We start from the raw sequence: 23,238 nt of genomic DNA on the forward strand, positions 1-23,238 counted from the left end.
GCCCTTGAGGACCCTCAAATCATCAAAAAGAACAAAAAAATATGAAAACGTAAAAATGCCATTTACCCTCGTCAACCATATGTAACGTGCACATGTATGCAATGCTGCCCTGACAACCTATAATTCAGAACTCAATTACCACTCCAAAAAGTGCACAGTATGCACAGGGAATTCGGACATCATAGTGGACACCTGCACAAAATTGTTTGTCATGATTAAATGACAGCTCTTTTGATTGCCTCTGATTTGTTGACAGCTCCGGCCAATCAGAGGAGAGAAATAGTAGGACAAATATCAGACAAGCATGAGAAACAGAGGGAGAAAACTGTGAAAGAACACTAAAATTAGGCCAAGAGCTTTCATCTGTCCATCAAAGACATATCTGAAAACCACCAGCCTCTTTGAGTTCATCAGGTCCATAAAGATTTCAAAAAGTTGTATAAATCAAACACATCACCAGGCTATAAACTCAAATTCTAGGACATACAGAAAGATACTTAGTTTTTCCTTCAAGAAACAAACCAGTGACCCTATATCTCACAGTCTAAAAATTCCCAGATAGAGCTGTTTTAATCTTACATTTAAAGCAATAGTCTTCCCAAAATGAAAATTTGCTGAAAATCTACTTACCCTCGGGCCTCTCAAGATGTAAATTAGTTTGTTTTTTCATCAGAGCATGAACATTTTTTAACATTACATCACTTGCTCGTCAATGCATCCTCTGCAGTGAATGGGTGCCGTCGGAAAGAGAGTCCAAACAGCTGATAAAACACTGCAATAATCCACAGCACTCCAGTCAATCAACTGATGTCTTGTGAAGCGAAAAGTTGCATGTTTGTAAGACACTAATTTATTATAAAACTATTGTTTCCATTACATTATAAGTCCATACTATTGCTTTCTCAAGACGTCACAACTGAATCAGGAGAGAAATGAGTACAGATCAAGCATAGATTACCAGCCAAAACTGTCCAAAACATTTCTAAACTAATATTTTGGATTTTTGGATTTTGATGTGAGAGGACAACAGGGGATGGACTATTCACTTGAGATGTCTTTATTCACAAGATGTTAATTAATGGACTGAGTCTTCCTTGTGGATTATTGTGATGGTTTTATCAACAGTTTGGACTCTCATTTTGACAGCACTCACTCACTGCAGAAGACCCATTGGTGAAGAAGTAATGCAATAATGAATTTCTCCAAATCTGTTCCAATGAAGAAACAAATGCATCTACATCTTGGATGGTCTGAGGCCAAGTACAGTATGTTTTTAGCAAATGTTCATTTTTCTGTGAACTATTCCATTAAAGGTATATTTCCTTCAAAAACGAACCTGTGCACATTGACACAGATGTTTTTGGCAAAAAATATGACTACCTGAAATAACTCCAACTGAAAGTACTGGTGCACATTCCCTCACTTAGCATTTTGAAGTGTGGCATCGGAGGGATGATTGGTCTCCTCTCCGAGTGAAATAAGAACGTGTGCACCTGGCCACAACATCTCATTCACTTGTGTGTTTCCCTGGAGAACCGTGTCTCTGAAGTCTTCAGAGAGCGGCAGTAAAGAGAGGAATGGATTGTATTGATGCTAGTGACCCGTGGTCCATGGAGGAATAAAACAAAACAGTGGCGACTGACATGCTTCATTACACATCCTTTAAGAACACATTAATGTGCCCTCATCCCCACCTGAGTCACCTCTATCTTTCTATCTCCCACCTCTTCTTGCTCTGGCAGTAGAGAAAACAAAACATAAATGAAACCTCCTTATTATTTCAATGTGATTAATTAGAAAGCAAAATGAGATGTGAGCTTAAATCTTATCTTTCTCAAAGTTTTCTTTTGATAAAAAATATCCTAATCTCACACTCTATACACTTTACATGTCATGAAATTATTTCAAGATCAAATTCTCTCAGCTATGATATACACAGATATTTAGCTCTATACTCATACTCATTCATCAACAGTTGTCTAATTCGTGTAGATTTTCATTTTTTATAAAAAAAAATGTAGAGGGATAAAAAAAAAATGTAGAGGGAGATGATGTTGTTACTGCAATGAAACTTAAATTAGAAGCCAATTAAGTTCCCAGTGGATGAGACAAGACCGAGCAATAAAGTGTTCCTATATTTGCTCTTATCTTCTAAGGCTGTTCTAAAATTATTGTAAAACCTTCAAAAAATTGTTTTTTTAAATTACATGTAATATTATGTTACGTTATATTTTTTTATTTTATATTTTATTCTCAATTTTATTATCATGAAATGTATGGTGTTCTATACTTGCAGCATGATATGAAAGAGCAACATCGTAGCAATAACATTTTTCTGTGGGTACACTCTTAAATTGCTCTTTTTTCATCAGGTCTTTTGCATCCTGGGTGTAATTCACTGAACACTATATTAAGTGCTGCCTACAATCAGAGGAGAGACTGATATCTGCTCGTCTCCACAGGCTTTAATGACGGAAGGATCATGCCGCGGCCCAATTTCCTCCCCTGATTAGACAATCAGATCCTGATGACATCAAAATGCGCAGATGGTGCTTCTTCAGCCGTTTATTTATTAATGAGTGCTTGTGTATTTTTATCAGATGGGGCCTGATGCTAGTGCCCCCAATAGAGAAAAATTACTAGACTTTGATGTCTTTGGCTGGATTTAGTTTGATGTTGCTGACGACCCCATTTCCTTAAAACAGTACGTCTCAGCTGGCTTTCCTTCAGGACCCAGATTTTACTTTGGACATCAAGTGGCGACTCAACACTGTGTCCTAATCAGGCATGATGCAATAAATCACCATAAAGCATTTAATTTTGTGTGTGTATATATATATATATATATATATATATATATATATATATATATATATATATATATATATCTGAAACACAACAGCTCATATTTTTAGGACATAACCGGCCAACTGAGAACCACTGCCTTGAGAAAAAACACTTTCGTCTTCAGAAAACCACCATCCAATTCTGGGAATGGTGCTTTCACTAAAGCAATCCTAAACTTCTTTAGTGGTTTAAAAGCAGCACACTACACCCCAAAATGGTCATTCATTTATAAGGATGTAGCATCTTTCCAATGGAGTGTCTGGAAGTTGGAGTGCTTTGGTGTCAGATCTAGTGTGTAGGGAGCAAATGGGGTTAAATAAGCTGGCGTGGAGAGACACAGTTGTGTAGCTGACTCTATTGTCTTTAAGGGTGCTGCAAGACAGAGGTTGTTGAGCACTGCAGGAGACGGCTGAGTGAGACTGACAGCGAACTTGATTGCCATTTGTCTCACTGTGAACTACTGCTTCGCTTCTGAAAGAGAAGGGCTGAGAGAGAAAGAGACAGACGGGAGGCCAAAGAGCCTTCTCCATATAACAAGAGGCCAACAGAGAGAATGAAAGGGGGAAAAACATGAAGAAAATGATGAAGAAACTGAGATATGTCTGAAGAAAATGGATCTTTGCTGAAAGAAAGTGCTGGAAAAGGAACTGATCACCCAAAAATGAAAAATTTTCTTATTTTCTCAACCTTACGTTGTTTCAAACCAGTATGTTTGAGTCTTCATTCAACATCAACTAATCATATCTGTTAAGCTCTAAAAGAAAAAAGAAAAGAAAAAAAAAACTACCTTAACTTCACTTTTAACTTAAAACAATGCATACAGTGTTGGTCTGTTCTTCACATAAAACTATGATATGGCTTGGGATATAGTACAAAAGTCCAGAGTTCAAAGGTGTGCACCGATTTATTCAGCAGTCATTTTTTTTAAGTCTTTGTTAAAAAGTTACACACCATGAACCAAACCAACCAGCTACGAGGATAATCACAACATGACAAACTTTGATTTATACTTTGAAATGTATTCACAAATCGGACAAAAAGGTAAAATAAAAACTGTACTGTAAAGCTTAAATGGGGGAAAGAACTACAATCCCATGAAGCACTGCAAAAAAAAAAAAAAAAACTGAATTAAAAATCACAAATAAATATAAAATTATTGATTTAAAGATGTTGATTGTGCTTAGTGAAATTATATATTTCATGTTTATTGCAAAAAAAATATAAGTACTTTTTTCTGATTGGTGGAATTTCTTTGCAGAATCATGGGTAATGTAGTTTTTCCACCAGGAATTTAATCATTAAACACAAGTGGAATAATGCAGACTGACGGCTTCAACACAAGCATATTTATTCCATTATCACATGGCTCTGTGGAATACTTGATTCTGATTGGTCATTAAGACATTTTTGTCTTAATTATTTAATTGCCTTAAAATTATTTTTGTGGTGAAATGTTGTGTAATAAGTAGTTTGACTGAACCATTTCCCTTAAATCTCCGTCTAATTTGAATATGCCGCTTGCTCGAATGAATATTTCACATAAAAATTATTTACTAATGTGTTAAGTAGCCGTGTAATAAGTGGGATAATGTACATCCAGCCACTTGTTCTCTCAGAATAAACCCCGACAGGGTGATCTGGACCCCAACACGAAGCCAGCTGGATGTACATTATCCCTTATATAACAACCTTGCAGTTCACAGTAGGTCTGTCTTTAAAGGTTTATAAGATAATATTAAAAATCAATTCCATTTAAAAGAAAATGAATGGGATTTTTACTTCCAGAACCTGACTGTCGTACTCTACAGTGCACTTTAATGGTGTTTTATGTCCATTTGGAGATTTCTTCCACGCTCCATTAAAGGACTGGATTGACAATACTGGCAGAACTTTAATTTCTGAGTGAACTATTCCTTTCAAAATTCACTAGCAGAAGAGAAAGAGAGGAAGAAAACAGGAAAGAATGAGGCATGGAGGTGTGTCCCATACCTGTGGGAACGGCCGCGTCCATGGAGGGTCTCTCCCAGGTGTTGACTTGCTCCCAGGTGAAGCCATTAGTCCCCAACGCCACGCTGTAGCCGCAATTACTGTAGTGCTCTTCAAACGAACAGCTGCCTACAGAACACACACAAGAGAGAAGAGGGGAAGATGGCATATGTCAACATGATTAAGCCACGGAGTGCCATCATTACTTCATCTTCGCTAAAAACACGATTTTCCACCGCATTAAGCTTTATGCTAGCCGAGAGCTAAGGATTAGAAACCCAGGATGAAATAGCACTAATTAAATGTACTCATTTTAACACATTGTCTTGTGTTGTAGCTATAGGGGGGGGGGGGGTGCAAGCTGTAAGGTGCAAGAGGGTGTGCTGTATTGTGAATACAGACATGACTAAATGGCCTTTTTTATTTATGAAGTGTAGCGTAGTAGTCTCAGCCTCAGACATCATGCCCACGGACTGTTGGCTAAACGTCTGATGCATATGGGACACAAAAGTGGAAACACTTCAGGAGTGTCGAAGTCATCGGATTGGTTGAATTATACAGGATTTCCACGAGACGTGTGTGTCGCATTCTTTAACGTTCTGCCTGGAAATAAAGATACAGTGGCTCCTTACCCCCTTCATGAAAGAAGAAAGCTGCCATGTTCACAACAAGTTCACAACTTCACAACAAGTGCTTATACAGATCAAATAAACGCTGGATTTTCAAAAGTATATCAAATATTAAAAGTTCGCGGCATAGAATCTTTAAAATATGTCTGAGAGATTTATACACCAGTCTGTTATTGTTATTTTGCATTGTCATGCAAAAATTATGAATTATAATTTGTGGGAAAATTTTTCTGAGATCGTTTTGTGCCTCTACAATAGCAGATGAACAGGTTTTTTTACATATAAAATTACTATATTATTACTGGAACACTATATTGACCAATCAGCATATTGCTATATATGTTACATCTAAATATTTATTTATATTTCTCGTTTCCTTCAGACTATTTTCTTTTCTGAATCTTTACAGGGTGGGCTGAAAATGTCACGCAGTCATTACTTTCTGTGCCACCCAACATGGTTTGTGAGCATGTTAAGTGCTCAGATTCAACATGATGAAACTTCTGCCTGCAGGATACTTACATTTACATTCTGCATATTTCAAGGACCAAATATTCATTGCCGTCTTAATTTGCCCCTGCGTATTAAGCTACACAAGAGAATTAAATGCCACAAAAATAATTAATTTGCCATGAGCGCTGAAAGGGCGATGAAACCTACAATACCAGCAAGACTCGCAACGCACATCAAAGGTATTCCCAAAGAAATCGCACAACCGTAAAAAACAATAATAGTAAAATATTCAGAATTTTCCAGGGGGAGCGATCAGATAGCCTCGTGATCTATTGAAGGAAAAAATTAACCAGTCAAAGACATGATTTTGTGGAACACGACTGCCCGCTGGGGTTCAGTTAGACAGCAGAAGAAGAAGAAATGAGGTCTCCTGTAGTTTATGTAACCCTCGGTTTCTAACTGCCTTTGAAATGTTCACATATTCATACTGCCACCCCAATCGTCTCAGGCCGACGCTGGGAAAAGAAGATGTTTTCATATTCAGAATCGAAAAAAAGTGTCAAACAATTAGCACTGCAGTGTGTGGTTTTTGTTCTGAATTTTGGGTTTGTTGAGGGATGTTTAGGGATTCATACACTTTTGGAGAGATACAATAGCTTTGTATCACTGTTGGTATCTAAAGTTCAAAAGCTTTTTATACATGTACCACTTTAGAGATGTACAACACTTTTTTTAAATCTGACCTGTCAGAAAGTTTGAGAAACACAAGCCCATTTCGGGACTTTGAGAAGAAATAGGACTTTGAGGAGAACTTTCACTGGAAAAGTATTTTTAAATGGTAAATAAATGTTATTTTTAAATAAAAAATATTATAAAAATTAAATGGCAGTGTCTATCCAAATGAAAGTAAATAAATTAAAATGTGCTTGGACCATACTTCACATTCAAATATTCACATGTACTAATGAGGTCACATTGCACACACACTAACACACAGACATAAAACAAGCACACGTTCTTCATTTCTCCTTTAATTAATGCTGCCTACCAATGTGATCCATTATTGATAAGTTTCCCCACAGCATACAAGCAACAGTTTCCAATCTCATCAGCGGCAGTCATGGCAGCGGTACGAGTGCGACTCGTCCCCCACATCTGCCGCTCACGGCTCCACACATCTCACAGGTCGCTAACATATGCCCTGTCGAATCTAAGAATTGTGCTGTCCTATCAGGAGCGCTTGATATACTTAGAGATCATTTCACAGTGCAGGAAAAGACAAAGTGAGATTTGGGGCGGATGTGGAAGGGGTGGATGGGTAACATCTGCTCGATTAATGGAAGGGTTTGTTTACACTCTGACAAATAACTGGCATGTAAGAAACAGAGGTGTCACAGTCTTTACTGTTCTCTTTAACTGCCACATGAATAATTGCGTCTTATAATATAATAAACAGACAGAAACAACAGAGAGACAAACCGAACAATAGAATGACAAAATGACAGAAAACAACAGAACAATAGATAGAATGCTAGAATGATATAATGCGATAACATATTATAGATCGATAGATGATAGATATACAGGCCTTTGTCTATGCTACAAAAAAAAAACAGATACAGACTGATAAGTGTATAACATGTGACAACTACTGAAATGACAGCTGAATGTTTTGAATGTTCACCTATTGTTTTCATCCTTTAGTTAAGATCTTAGTTAACAGATACTGACGTTACATTCATGTTTGAGAGTTTAACTGCATTAGTCATAAGCATTTGCTGTGTCTTTCTTGGCCCTCACCAGCGGCGTTTCCAGTCGAGCAGACAAATAGTAGGTTTGAAACTAAAGTGATTTTGTCCACCCCACTAAGCACAGATAATAGCTCCGATATCTGTTGTTAATGCCGCGATCAAAGAGCTGTTTAAAATCTCATAATCTGTATGTAGTTTATTTTCTGCTCCGAGCCACATTCAAATCTATCACAGGTTTTATTTGTGTGAACGAAACATACTGAAAATCCAAGCCAAACTTAGATGGGCTCATTTTTAAGAAGTAGGCCTTATTTATTCAAGTTCCCACATAACAATAAAAGATAAAAATAATTCTTAATTTGTTCTTTCTCTAATCCTAACATTGCAACCATTCTTTTATGCATCCATTTCCATTTTTATTAAGTTTTTTTTTTTTTTTTTACATATTTTTCCTGTCTTTTTTGCTTGTTTTAATTGACAAAATGTAAAACATAATGCAAAAAGGCCCATAAAGACCAATTCATACACATTTCAAAACTATCAAAGATAAAATACACAAAAAGAGCCATAGGTTTATTTCCATTGTGGTCCTCGATATCACTTTCTATCCTGTTAGGCTTTTGTAAAATCCCTTACTAACTAAAGCCAGTTTCTAATGACATCATCCACCAGACAGCGACATCACTTTGGGGAAACAACCACATGGATTTGATGAATTGTGACTTTATAATTCTGACTTTGTAACAAGCAGTTGCGTTGTTGAGTCAGAATTGTGAGTTATAAACTTGGAATTCTGATAAAATCAGATAATGTCCATGCAAATACAATAATTTTTAGTTTTTTTAGTATATAAAACTCTAAAAACCGTCTACATTTAGTTCCTTACTTCCATGTTAGCAGAAATACTACCTTACATATAAACATACTCATTCTACAAATCATCAAAATGTAATGCAGAACATAACCCAGAATTTTTTATTTTTTTTGTCAATATTATTGATAACAAGAGACTGCTGCTGTAATTATGGAGTTCACGGGGAGAAAACCAACCGCACCCCAGAAGTGGACAACTCCCAATCAGATCAGATGAGAGCAAGAACCAAGAGCAAGCAAGCCAATTTAATCCATGAAAAAAAAAAAACACTCACACACACACACACATACACCTATTTGAAGGCTACCTTGCATGGCTAGTCCCTCTGAATTAAGCAAGAGGGACCTGACACGAGCGTACAATGAGAAAGGAAACTCCACATCACACGCTCACTTGTTTCCCGTCTCCAACACCTTTTGGCACACAAACACGCGCAGCCGCTCTCTAGTGAGCTTGTCACTCATTCAGTGTAGCAGCTCCATCAACCTGAGCTAATGCAACTTTTTCCACCTCACCTGCCGCCTTTAACCTCGTCCGCTCGGGCCACAGAATCCACTGTGCGCTGCAAATCTCTCCCATCCATCATCTGTGCTACAGGTGCAGCCGTGCCTGCCGGACGGATGCTGATTTCCTAGTTTCACTTACAACAGAAGGACAAAGAGGTGCCAGTCCACCCACGACTGAGCAGATATTTACCACTCTACCCAACGCCAACTTCCTAATTGTTCAAACTCATTCATACGTCCCCATACACCTCAGCGATTCCTTCATTTAGTACACACTACACCCACACAAAGACAGCAGGACTTGGGTCCTCTAAGAACAGGCGTCCAACAGACATTCACACTTCCTCCAGCGCGAGTAGGAAGTGTCGTGTTGCTCGAGTAGGTTTTCGCGCCTTTAACATGCTACACGGATTACGGGGTTCGGTACCCCGCACTGCTCCCATGGATCCACACATTGCACGACTCGCTAAAAATCACATTTTACACCTTCAGTTGCAAGACTCTGGAGTTAAATATCAGCACTAGTAAAGCAGTTTTGACCAGATATTCAGTGCCAAACCACTTTCCCCCATAGACCAAGTGAAAATGCAACATGCCTTTGCCAAAAACTCAATTCTCACGTTTACAATACCCTGCAGTTCTGCTGACAAATTGCGTGTTTATTCCTTTACTGTTCAATAATAAATCAGCTGCCATATGCGTTTCAAAAACTTTGAAAATTTGATTAGTGCTACTACTAGTTGACTCCGCTGAACTTGGTAGATCTTCTCTTGACCTGGTTTGTTCTGATCTGCTTAGCACATACCGACTCCAGCTGAAACTTCCTCCAGACATGGGATTCTTTCAGATATTATTCTCACTTTCCCACTGGGCTGAATAGACCTGATACTTTACCTCAAAGGCATATGTTAAATCTCTTCCTCCAGCTTTCTCTGAAGAAAACACTATATAATACTCTGCAGTATAATATTTGACATACAGGGTCAGGATACCTTTCCTGCAGAGAAATAAACAGCTTAGAAGAGTTTGGACGATCTAAAATCCCAAAATGGACAGGATTTAAAGGTACAATGTTGGTCCGTTACAAATGCAAGCTAGACAAGCTGGTTATTATTGCATGTAAAGTGTCACAGCATAGGTTAATAATTGCTTATACAGGTAACAAACTTCTTTTATTATATCAACTCCAATATTAACGTAGTACAGTTTACTATATTCAGAAAACATAGTAAAACAGGAATTGCTCATGCAAAAAGTTTTTTGTGTTCCGGGTGGTTTTAATGCACTGTTTAACACTGTTCAACAAAACTTTTGCATGCAAAATTCAGTAATTTCTGAAATATTAATGAAGGTAAACATTTTCTCACTGAGACTGTGCATGGGTTTCAGTTGGTTATGTGAATTTGTTGTTGATGACAGACAATGTACCTTTTTTGACCACTAATTTCTCTGAAATATGGCTAATGTGATGGCACCTTTAGGCTATCGCACTGTGTTTACTAATGTGTTCTTGATGGTTTCCTACCGACCCAAGTTGCAATTGTAAGTCTGATGATTAGGAAGGTAATAGCACATGCAATTTGAAGTATCATTCATGTCTGTAACACAAACGGTGCAAGAACCTTCCTGATGCTTGCCTATAAGAAAATGCCTATAATTAATATTTGCTGCATAAATCCCAGCTAGTTTTTTCTTGGGAATTTGTATTTGTCAGTTTAAGACTTTACAGCTCACTTTTCCACCTCATTTTATGAGTTCCCCCCTGCAGACAGACATACTCAGTCTCAATACTGTATGTCCTTGGAAGTTAATTATATTTTTCCCTCCGCAGAGGCCAAGTGGAGGTTGGCAGCCGAAACAGCAGAATTCACACGCAGGGAAGGTAGAGCCGCCTCAGGTAACTCCAAATACACCTCAGGAGACTCTCTCTCGCTGATTAAAAATGACAAATGTTCCAGTGCTGCACTTTAGGTCTTAAAAATTTGCCAATAAAAATTATTAGCTGCCACAAACTGCATGTCCTGCAGTTTTTCTTCCCTTAAAAAATGATTACTAGAGAAATGAAAGCTCATTCGGGCAGTAAAACACGTCTGCGTGTGCAACTCTAAACAACTGTTTCTGCTGCTTTGGACGGGTCATAAATAAAAACGTCCTCCTGCTCTCTCGCTCGTCCCGGGACAGACACTGAGAGGATGTACATGCCAAATATCCTCCTCACAAACCTCAAGTGCCATGTGCTCACTAATTCTCACAGATCTTTATTGCCAAATATTTAGCGTCTTCTACAAATGACTAATATCATTTGTTTTTGTAAATGCTATGGGTCTCAAGTGTCAAATTTCATCACAAAATCAACATTAACACAATGACTGCAGAATTATATTTCCTCAAAGAATAAAAAGTCTATTTTAAGGAGCTTTTGCATTTTGACATTTATTTCATGACAGTAAGCACAATTTCCCCCACATTTTCCTTATCTAATGAGAAATCATTATTATTAATATTATTTTTAAATTATAATTAATACCAATATTCTCAATGGCAATTCTTAGATTTTCTTTACTGTAAATGTTTTGTTTACATTTATTTACAGTACAAATTACTATAAAAGTGTTTATTTAAATAGCCATAAAACAAATACTACCATAAATACTTAAATAAATAATGTGTCACTATATTTTTGCATTATAGTACAGAGAATGAGATACATAAACATGCAGCAAAAACAGAATAGTCCTATAATCAGCCAATAAAATAATACATATTATATATTTAAAATGTAATATATAAATATTTAACTATTCATATTTTTTAAATATAAAAATTTTATTTTATACATTTCATTTATTTTATTTTGCAGTAGGAATTTTCCTGACAGGTTTCATAAGGTCAGCAACACATACTTTCCAGACAGCAGAAGAAGGTTTTTATTACAAACACACACCCTCATTCACACAGCAGCTTTAATATGTCAGTACATTGCCATCCATCTCTGTCTGTTCCTATCAGCTCAACTGCTATTACTGGCTCATACACACACACACACACAAGCCAGAGGAATACACGCTTCAAAGAGCTGTTAAACTTCCCATTTAATTTTCAGCCCTGAAGTTATAGGTTATATGGGGTCATATATGCATGCTCACATGTAAACACCAGAAATTTCAACCCTTTTTTGTCTTACAAATTTAAAGAAACCCCTAAACCCAAATTATTTGGATTTTATCTGGTATTTGGACATAATAACAACAAGAGCTGGGCGATATATATATAAAAAAAATTATATCTCAATATTTGTACGATATTCAATATATATCTCAAGATGTTTGAATTTGCATTTAAATAATAAAAAAACATGATTTTCTTTTTGCCATTAAAAACAACAACATTTTACAACAACTTTTTATTAATTGAACACATGTAGGCCTATATAGCCCCTTTCACACTGCCATTCCGGCAAATACAGGGGTAAAATGTTCCTGCAATTGTTCCCTGGTCGCTAGATTTGGTACTTTCACACTGCCAGTGATGACCCGGTATATGTGCGTGCTTTCACACACAACCCTTGAAGATCCCGTAACGACACGTGACATCAGCGCGTGACGTGTAATGTACGAGTCGACAATCCTAGGCACGTTATACTTTCACTGAAGCAAGCAAACGATCTTGGCGTCAGTGCGGAAAGTGAGGAACTAACTGATCTCTGCTTCATTAAAGTTTGCACATATGTTTTCGTCGCGAATGTTGATCTTCCTTCAAAACAGCCGGTAAAAGAGTCGCACGATAACGCACGTCATCACTTCGACACAGAATTAGATCTGGCTTTTGTTCACACAGCGCTCGTCCCGGGTCGAACCCCCCAATGTTACTATGTCCCCGACCCGGGTTCAATTCGGTAATCAGTTCCGGGACGTGGTTGCTTTCACACAGAAGGTGACCCGGCAATGTTCCGGAAATATTGCGGGTCCGACGTGCATTGTGAAAGGGGCTTATGTAACTGAAGTAGTGCAAAACAAATACAGAAAGTCCATTCTGTCAACTTTTTAGTGCATGCAATTCACAATTTAAACTATGCAACTGGGATTAGTATTTTACTTGAATTATTTTTACAAGTTTTTTAGCTAAGAACACAAGTCTGTCAACTGTCTGTGGTTTTAAGAGAAGCTCTGTGGCATGAAACTATGTTCCTACTGACACTTAAAACCCTCTTAGATGGGGAGCTAGTTACTGAAGCACATAGTTATTTCTTATATATAAATATATATATATATATAAATGAATACCAAAGACTTTGGTATTCTCTCTGTCTATATTATGAAAACTGGTAAATATAACAGTGAAATTCCCTAATAGTAAATCCCAATGGCCATACTCTATTCAAACATCAGCGATCGAGTAAGTGCATTTATTCAGCGATCACAGTCTCAAACAATACAGTCGAGATCTAATGGCAGAGCACAGACCGCTAAACTCCAGCTTGTTAGTGTTTTCAGATCATTGTCGGATCTGAAAACACATTGTTCCGCAATGAGGAGTAAGCAGGTGCGCATGGTTGCCAGATTGCTTAAAATAAGCAAACACCGGGCAGAAAATGTGTCCTTGTAAAAGCAAAACTCTGATTCATTTATGAAACATAGAGGCACGTATGAGCAGTCCGCAGTTACATGTTCCTTTTTTGGACTTTCAGCGCATTCTTTTGGGAAATTATGCTTGAATTTGAAATATTCAATATTCCTGATATTTTCAAATTTTACATCGTCTTCAAAATTATTCCGATATTATCACTTATATTCAATATATTGCCCAGCTCTAATAACAACTCAATTTACAAAAAATAAATTAAGGCTTTGAAACATCATAATTCCAATAATCAGATCGATGCATAAAGACATAATAAAACAGAATACACTGGCCAATACCAATATGTTATCTGACAAATCAAACATTCCTGCTCTGTTGTCAATCCATTTCTCTGTCTGTACCAACCCTTAACCTTTCTGTAATAGCAGCTCTCTATGAACACCCCAACCTTAGAGCATTACCTACGGCAATGCAACAGAGCTCTGAAACCCCCTGCACTCTGTACAAGCCGTAATGGACCTCTGTGTCTGAAAACTGCAGACGTATTGTGAGAGTTTTCAGCACTGCGGTTTGTTAGGTTTAACGTCACGCTGAAGCTTCAGGGTCATGCATGCCTCTTGGAAATTTTCACCCAGGGATATGCTTGTTACGTGTGAGACATGTTCGACAAAAAAGAAAGAAAAAAATGACTGAAGTGGCAGAGCGGAACTCTAAAAAGACAGTGGAGACATGAAAATATTGAGAGCGTTTTAGGAGGAACACTAAAAGCATTGTCAAAGTGCACTTCAAAGTGCCCTTCTGCACGGGGTTTGAACTGAACACGCTCACTTGAAATACTCCCGACGCCCAGGCTGTCAAAAAAGTGTGAAATACCAGAGAGGGAAAAATAGAAAGTTCAAGTGCTGAGTGAGAAATGAATGTCAAAGATTTTCACCTGCAAGACTGTTCTTGAAGAAAGCTCATAGTAGCATACTTTACTGTGCACTCTGTATGAAGTTTTACATTAAAAGGTGTAATATCTTGCTATTCAAAGTGCAATAATTTGATCATTCTTTCATGCTGAGGTGCAAAGATTAATCATCTGCAATATTAGCCTGCTGGTTGATGGTTGCAGTTGCCAGATGTCAAGAGTTTAAATCCCCCAATCTGAGTTTTTCTCTTAAATTGATAAATTTTCTACCCAGTGGTTTACTTAATCTTCCCAACCTGGCAAATAATCTGCATTTCAAATATAAAATAGATCATATTTATTATATATGTACGAATAAAAATAACAAGAAGAAGGAGAATAAAGTAACAAATAAATAAAGTAACATAAGTATATAATAAAAATTTTACTTATGGGTGATCTATTCCTTTCAATATCAGAAAAAATGCAATAGTTGCAACAGATATTAGACAGTCACATTGTCTGGCTAGCATCTACTTAAAAATAAACTGAATAAAACATTTGCGTGTGTGCGTTTGATTATCAATTTGACGCTTATTTATGCAAATATGCAAGTAAAATGGAAAGGTATTCTCATTTAATTCTTTAAAACTTGTCGGTCAGCCTCAAGTGAGGTGTTAGCGAGAGTGGCTAATGAAAATCTTTCAGAGGGAAACAGAGGCGGTAAATTAGCATAGAAAAACATATTTCAATTGCCAATCTAATTTAGCACCCATGGCCTCTGGCGGGAGTGTATGTGTATTAGTATTCTACAAGGCTATTTGTATGTGTGTGTGAGCTTGTGTTTATCCTTCTCTGGCAGTGATTGTCAGTATTCTAGTCCAGCTCCGCTTGCTGAATTCTCAGCTGCATCGGGTCCCCGGCACTGTGATTAAACTGTGTATCTGTGCGCGAGTGTGTGTACGCAAACAGCTTTTATGCAGATGTTAAAGCAATAATTAAACCCACATTAACAGTACTATACGAACACCACACAACAATAATGAGATATCATCAAAGTGTGTTTTTGAGAAACATCGGCACATTTCTGAGCTGACCCTTACTTGAGGATTGCAATATTTTTCAAGCTTAACTCGCACTCTTTTTGTCTTTCTCTCACTCTCTCAGGTGCTCATTACAGGTCCATCTACTGCTCCGTGAGCTCCGCAGGGATGCCCACTCAGCCCCCTTCTCTTCCTGTCTTAGCCCCTCTCTCCCCTCTGTCTAACTCCCTCTTCTCTTATTTCCCTCCTTTCACCCTTATCGTTGCCTGCAGAGGGAGTCATGCAGTCCTGCGGTGAAAAGAGAAAGGCGGGAAATAACACAGGAATGGATGAAAGATGTACGGACTGATCGAAGAAACAGGGTGGATTCGTTCACGGATCTTCAGTGGAATGTAATGATGATGTTTAGGAGAATGTTCACGTTGCTCTTTCCAGTGTTTTTGAAAGGCTACAAAAACACAGTAAAAACAGAAATATTGTGAAATATTATTACAGTTAAAAATAACAGTTGTCTATTTGAATATCATTTAAAATGTAATTTATTCCTGTGATGCAAAGCTGAATTTACTGCGTCATTACTCCAGTCTTTAGTGTCACATGATCTTTCAGAAATCATTCTAATATGCAGATTTGATGCTCATGAAACATGTTACCAATTTCGAAAACAGCTGTGCTGCTTAATATTTCAGTTGTCAGGGTTATTTGATAAATTCTAAGTTGACAAGAACAGCATTTTCCACTTTTAAGAATAAACTTTGTAGCATTATAAATGTCTTTACTGACACTTTTGTTCAATTTAATGCATCTTTAATGAATAAATGTATTAATTTATTTTAAAAAAATCTTACTGACCCCAAGCTTTATTACAGTAATGTATATAAAATGATGATCACTGTAGATAACTGCTTTACATCGCTGAAAGCAATCAGATGTTGATTCAGTGACTGAAACAGTTTACTGAGTAAAGTATTTATCAAACAGAATCAAATAAATAAATCCTGAGTTTATGAGTCATTCAAAGGAACTGTTCGTAAGAGTCATTTGTAGTCAAACAAGCCTGACAAGCACAGACACACAAAACCGGTCTTTATGCAGCCTGTGAGGACAACCTGAACCTACTGAAAAAGCATGCCGTCTTGTCTTTACTTTGTGCTACAAATTCTTTTTATCATATCACATCCGATTCAGGCTGAAAGTGGCAAGTGGTTTCGATGATCTGTCCCTTTAAGGCCTAAAGGAAAGACGCTAGTCAGACTGAAGTGAAAGCTTCAGAAATAGAAGTTGAATTTATCAGAAAGATCCGCATGAAGCGACGTTTGAATAACTTCAGCACAAACTTGGAGGCATGAAGCACTCAGAGACAGATGGGTGAGCGAAGGAGAGGAGGAAGAGGACAGTCGGATGATAGAGAAGTGCTGGATGGAGTGATTAGTGAAACGAGAGCAGTAAGGCGTTCTGTCATCCTCACCATTTCCCAAAAGGCCATTCTCCTCATCAGCATGGAGGAGCTCAGATGAAATTGAATTCATTTGGCCATCTCTCTCTTTCTCTCTCTCTCTCTCTCTCTCTGTATCTCTTCTCTCTCTCTCTTTCTCTCTCTCTGAGGTGGGAAAGCAATGATCCATGTAATTATTATATATTATGGGAGGATTCCCAGTCAAGCAAAGCATCTAATCTTACAGTACTCCACTGCCCCTTTCACACACACACACACACACACACACACTCCAGGAGACAAACACGCATTTTGAATGTCACTCTCTGGAATAATCTGCCAATGGATATTCTAAATGGACTGGGTCGCTGTCAAAGTCGTGTATGTGTTAACTAGACTGATAGACTCTTCACCTGTCCTTCATTTACTCTCTGGTCCTTTGTGTGTGTATGTGTGTGTGTGACCTTCAGGATATGACATGCATGCAAACAGTTCATTATCATCTGGATCGGTGGCATGTGATGGCGATTTCTGCGGAGGGACCAGAAAGCACACACACATACACACACATGCATGGCTTCTTGCTCCTGTAACCTGTCATGAATATTTAGCAGACGTTCTGATTTCTTGCCGTTTAGCCAAGCTCTGCTTATGTGACATTTTATTACTTTGCCAATATAAACTGAGACGCAGACACACAGAAACACACGGTTAGGTAAACAGTACTATCACTGTCAGAACAACTTTAGGTCCGCAAAGAATGTGTCACACATTTTCAGTGCTGATTGTGCAGGAAAACTGTGGAATTCTGGGGAATGGATTTAGATATGGAAAAAATTGTTAAAGAATAAAACTTCTATTGATAGCTGAAGGCATTATCAATATAAACAAACACGCATGAAGTTAGGGAGTTATGTGGAACTTTACTAATGATAGACGTTGATTCATTGTAATACAACTAGGCCTAAATTTACATTTATAAAAAAAAAATAAGACCTGCAAAATGAAAACATTAAAAATAATTTATGGGTGGGCGTGAATCTACTGTATCTGTAGTATAATATAATATAATATAATATAATATAATATAATATAATATAATATAATATAATAACTATATAATATAATATAATATAATATAATATAATATAATATAATATAATATAATATAATATAATATAATATAATATAATATAATATAGTATAAACACTACCAATCAAGTGTTTGGGGTTAGTAAGATTTTTATTATTAGGGGTGTAACGGGTGTACACGTATTAGTAATGAACCATTTAGTACAACATTCGGTGGAGTAATCCTGTTACATTAGGTGGGGTGAACTCCAGGTTGTGACGGTAAAGTAGTTTGCTAGAGTTTTCCCTCTTTTCCTTGCTTTTATTCACTTTTAAATAGCTTGTAAATGTGCATTTTACTTTCAATTGACCGAATTGACAACAACAAACAGTGTTGGGTATAGTTACTTTGGAAAGTAGTTAGTTAGGTTACAACGTTACCATCAATTAAAAGTAGTCAGTTATGATACAGCGTTACCTATTCATAAAAGTAACGCGTTAGAGTACTCATGCGTTACCAAAAATTAAAAGCCGTTTGCAGCGGCTCACACATGACAGACACAGCCCCCGGCCCCTTTAAATGCACCTAGAAGTCGTGACTCCCGACAATGAATAACGTCAGTCATCCGACTAAATTAACACTGCAGGATAACAATAACAGGATAGACAGTCAGCAATCAGCTATTCCACATGGCGTTTTATTTATTTATCACAGAACATATTATTAATCAAAATTCGCACCTAACGTTACCCAGCCCGGGTAGCCTAGGCTACTGTATATTATGAGCACCACAAGATAACTCCTGATTTTTCTTTAACTTTAAATAATGCAGTTATCAAAGTACAAGTATGCTTACTTGTAAACACAACCTTAAACAGGCTTGCAGATTTAAATCCATTTAGAAATGATGAACAACCAGCCAGCCAATGATCTAACAGAAATTAACAGCTGCCTGTCAAACAAAAATGAAAACAAACCGAATTAAATCCTTCACTGCCACACAGGCAAATGACAAATCGGTTAATAGCCGAACTAATTATTATTAAAGTGTCACTCACAGTCACAAGCCTAAATTCGCTTTAACACAGTCCTCTTACATTTACTCAAAGTAGTGATTAAAACGTAGCGTTAAATTTGAGGTAGAATTTTTGGCGGTCGACAGAAGCTTTTCACCAAAGCAGAGTGTGCATTTTACCGTTATGTTCTTTTCTTTTTCGTTGACGAATTGAAAATAATGTGCGTACTTCCATAAACCAAACGCTGTCCTCTCTGCTATCTTGCCGGGAGTTCGAAAAAAAAACAAAAAAAAACACACACACACACAGGGTCAGGCGCAGGGCACAGACGCATCACAGCCATTGACTTCACGATCACAGAGCTTCGGCTCCGATGATACTGTACATCCGCAGGTGGCACAGTAGACCTAGGACTACTGTCTGACAAAAAGCAGGCTGCAGTCGGGATTTTCCTTTCCTTAAAATAACGGATTACTTTTTTTAAAAAAATAACGAAGTTACTGATTACTTATGCACGAAACTAACGCGTTAAGTTACAAATTTCAGGAAAAAAGTAATTAGAGTACTCTAACGCGTTACTTTGTAACGCGTTACCCACAACACTGACAACAAAACAGTACCAAAAAGACAAAACAGATACAAATACACCACGCTATAGGCCTAATATAAAAACAAATAACTTACACAAAGTATTAATATAAAACACTGAAAATCAGCAAACATAAGAAACAAATGTTAAAAAACCTTCTAAAATCATCTTGGATAAATACCAAAAGTCAAAAGGCCTTCCGAAGTCTAAAATATTTGTACGATTATATGATACTAGTTTTAATTAATTTATATATATAAAAAAAAAAAATCAAGGAAATTTGTCTGGCATTTCTTTGTTTTTGCTGTATCGAACCATGATATACCTGTGTCATATTGAACCAGACTTTGAATATTTTTCTGGTGATTTTATTTAAAAACATCCATTAGAGGACTTTCCATTGCCTTTTCATTATAGATTAGAAAAAAAGTTTTTTAAATTGTTATATTTAACAATGTTACTTTCTTTCTTTCTCTTTTTTTTTTTTTTTTGTCTTTTGTATTTTGTAGCCTTGGTGAGCACAGGAGACTTCTCAGAAAAATTTATCCACATGTATATATTTGATCCACAATGGCTAGTCCTCTAGCTCTTTCAACACACACATAGTGACACAAAGCAAAAAAAAAAAAAAAAGCTGAAAACAAGTCTGAAGAAACTTCGTCCAATTTAAAAGATATAAACTCAATGATCCATTGTGTACTCTTTTCAGCACTCATTCCTTCCTCACCACACAGAGCACCTGTTCAGACAGCAGATTTCTCTTGCCCACAGAGTCATGATCTCAGCCAAACGCTGAACACTGCTCCAGAACCAGTCCCGCTGATCTCTGTGGAAATGACTCCGCTCTATTAGCGTTTCGCTTTAGCGCAATCATTGCGGGATGGTTTCTAGCTGGCTGTGGGCTGGTGCTGCTGCGGCTCAATTACACTCATTATTTGGGGCACCATCAAAAGATAAAATGTAAAATGGACAGACCCCTGACGGCCATGGCACTGACAGGCCAAGGAAGCCTGTAGCTGGGATGTGGTGTGGGGTATGTCAAGCGCACACACACACCTGGGGTCATCCAGCCTTGCATAGAGAATAAAAGAGGTCATGCTTCGCTTTGAGAGAGTGAAGGGGCACTGAGGCATTGCTATAGGCTGCAGACTTCCTATAAACACCTAGCAGTGGGTTTATGGGTTTGGACAGGTATGACACATGCACACACACACAGCTGATGCATTCTAAGCATTACTGCCTGCAAACAAAAGCTTAATTGAGGTCACAAGCGTCCACGTCTATCTGAATGGCATCAGCCCATGAGGTGCACAGAATATGAAGTGCATTCTAAACAGACAAACTGAGACTATACGTTTTTGCCTTTAGTCGTAAATGACCTTGCAGTACTTTATGAGCGTTTGCGACTCGTTGCCTAACAAGCAATTCATTACATAGCAATTAGACACCAAATTAATTAGCAGTTTAAATACGTACCCCTGTTAAGCGGCTCGTCATCATGTGATTAGTACTTCCTTCAAGTAAAATGCCCACTTAGGAACACACTCAGACGTACTCAAGAGTACACAAAAGCACACACACACAAACATGATTACACAAACTCCATCTCTGTATGCTGATAATGACAAAAACACTAGTATGGGCTGAAACAGAACTGCTAACACACACACAACATGAGCCTCCAAAGGCCTCATCAGTCACCACATACTCAACGATTGGGGATGGGGAGAGAAAAACTGATGGAAAATTGCCCAACTTCCTCCAACTTCTATAAATGTCCTCTTAGACAAGCCAGATTCTTCTTTTGATTCACCTTTATAGAACTATTTATAAATTAAATATATTTTGTTTAATATGATATTGGCTTTTTTAAATAAATTAATTTTGAATGCATTAAAAATTCATTAAATTGGTCAAAATAGCCACTAAAGATATTTTTGTTTCATAAGAATTTTCTATTCATCAAAGAATCCTGAAAAATATGCATCCTGGTTTCCACAATAATACTACTTGGCACATCTGTTTTCAAAATTGATAATAAAAAAAATTAAAAAATGATTCTTAAGCAGCAAATCAACTTGCATCACTGAAATAAATTATATTTTAATATATAATCAATTGCAATGGACAATGATTTTAATTTGTAAAAACATATTTTACGTTTTTTTTTTTTATCAAATAAAGGAATCCTTGGTGAGTAGGGCTGCACGATGTGTCGTTTAAGTATCGATATCGCGATGTACGAATCCACGATAGTCACATCGCAGGATGTGTGATGTAGGCTGTCGTAGTTGATCCGTTATTCATTAACAACATCATGGGCCTGCTGCTCTTGACGAATGTGATTCGTGGATTAATTGCACAGCTTAACCATCATAGAATCATAGAGCACGAGAGAGAGCGCGCGCGCGAGAGAGAGAGAGGTAGAGATAGAGAAAGAGAGAGCATGTGTGCGCGCCCAAGAGAGAGAGAGAGAGAGTGCACGCAAGAGAGAGAGACACAGGGAGAGAGAGCGAGCGAGCCCCGGCCGCACGCTCACCGTCTTCAAAGAACACGAGCGCTGTCTTGCTCTCTCTCCCTCGCGCATATTAATCAATTGACAGGATGGTGTCGATATTTAAATCATTTAAAATGATAATGTAAGTGTGCTCACCCCATTTTTGTTTTGATTGATTGATTGATTGATAGCACTTTATTGTCCGTGTACACGGAAATTTGTCTTGCAATACAACTACAATGCAACAACCTACAAAAACAAACTAAAAACATATAAGCATCAATAACAACATAAATAGATAGTTAATATGAAGGTGGGCCCTGCCCCATCTGCCCTGCAAGAGTGGTCTTCAATATCCATAAAAATATAAATAAGAATAAAAATAAAATTGGGTAGGAATTAACACTTCTTTACTCTGCCGTATTTATTCAGCAAAGATATGGACAGAGGAACAAATGAGTGTTTATATTTGTTTATATTTGTTTGTAAGAAGAAAATTGATTAGATTTCATATCGCAATATATATCGCAGAAAAATAAAATATCGCAATGTCATTTTTTCCCAATATCATGCAGCCCTATTGGTGAATATAATAGACTTCTTTCAAAAGCTATAATTGTTATTAAATAAATAACAATAAATCATTTTCCTTTTAATTAGATACAAATCAATTCTCCCATTGCTACCAGTAATCTAAAAGCACTGTGATCAACTGAAGAATAAATAAGGGAGGTATGTGTGTGCCATTTCATTCCACTGGACGCTTCAATTTTCCAATCAACTAGCGGTTTGCTCAAGCGAGGGATGTTGAGGAGGACATCTTCAGAAATCCCAACCTTACAGTTTAATGCACATCAAGCCAACCCTTAAATGGGACAGATATTTCCCTGTCAGCTCCTATACAGTCATTTGGGGAATATATCTTAGCTGACGTAGGCTGAACCAAAAACTAAATCACCCATAATGCCTTTCTCTGGAGTGGCCAAGAACTGAATTTCCACATTTTAGGATCACTGAACAATTATGGCACATTAAGGCACATTTTATGTGAGAAATGGTTGTAATTTTTA

At 37.3% G+C, this 23,238-nt stretch overlaps 1 protein-coding gene across 11 annotated transcripts in view; it reads right to left on the reverse strand.

The window, feature by feature from the left end:
- ptprt (protein tyrosine phosphatase receptor type T) overlaps positions 1 to 23,238 on the reverse strand; it is a 224,380-nt gene that overhangs the window by 177,847 nt on the left and 23,295 nt on the right. For all 11 annotated transcript variants that reach the window (XM_026265953.1, XM_026265954.1, XM_026265942.1 and 8 more), the window contains exon 2: positions 4,837 to 4,962. In XM_026265953.1, coding sequence (XP_026121738.1) covers positions 4,837 to 4,962 — 126 coding nt within the window. The remainder of the gene's footprint in view (positions 1 to 4,836; positions 4,963 to 23,238) is intronic.

The sequence above is a fragment of the Carassius auratus genome, chromosome 6, assembly GCF_003368295.1.
Source record: "Carassius auratus strain Wakin chromosome 6, ASM336829v1, whole genome shotgun sequence".
Taxonomy (NCBI): domain Eukaryota; kingdom Metazoa; phylum Chordata; class Actinopteri; order Cypriniformes; family Cyprinidae; genus Carassius; species Carassius auratus.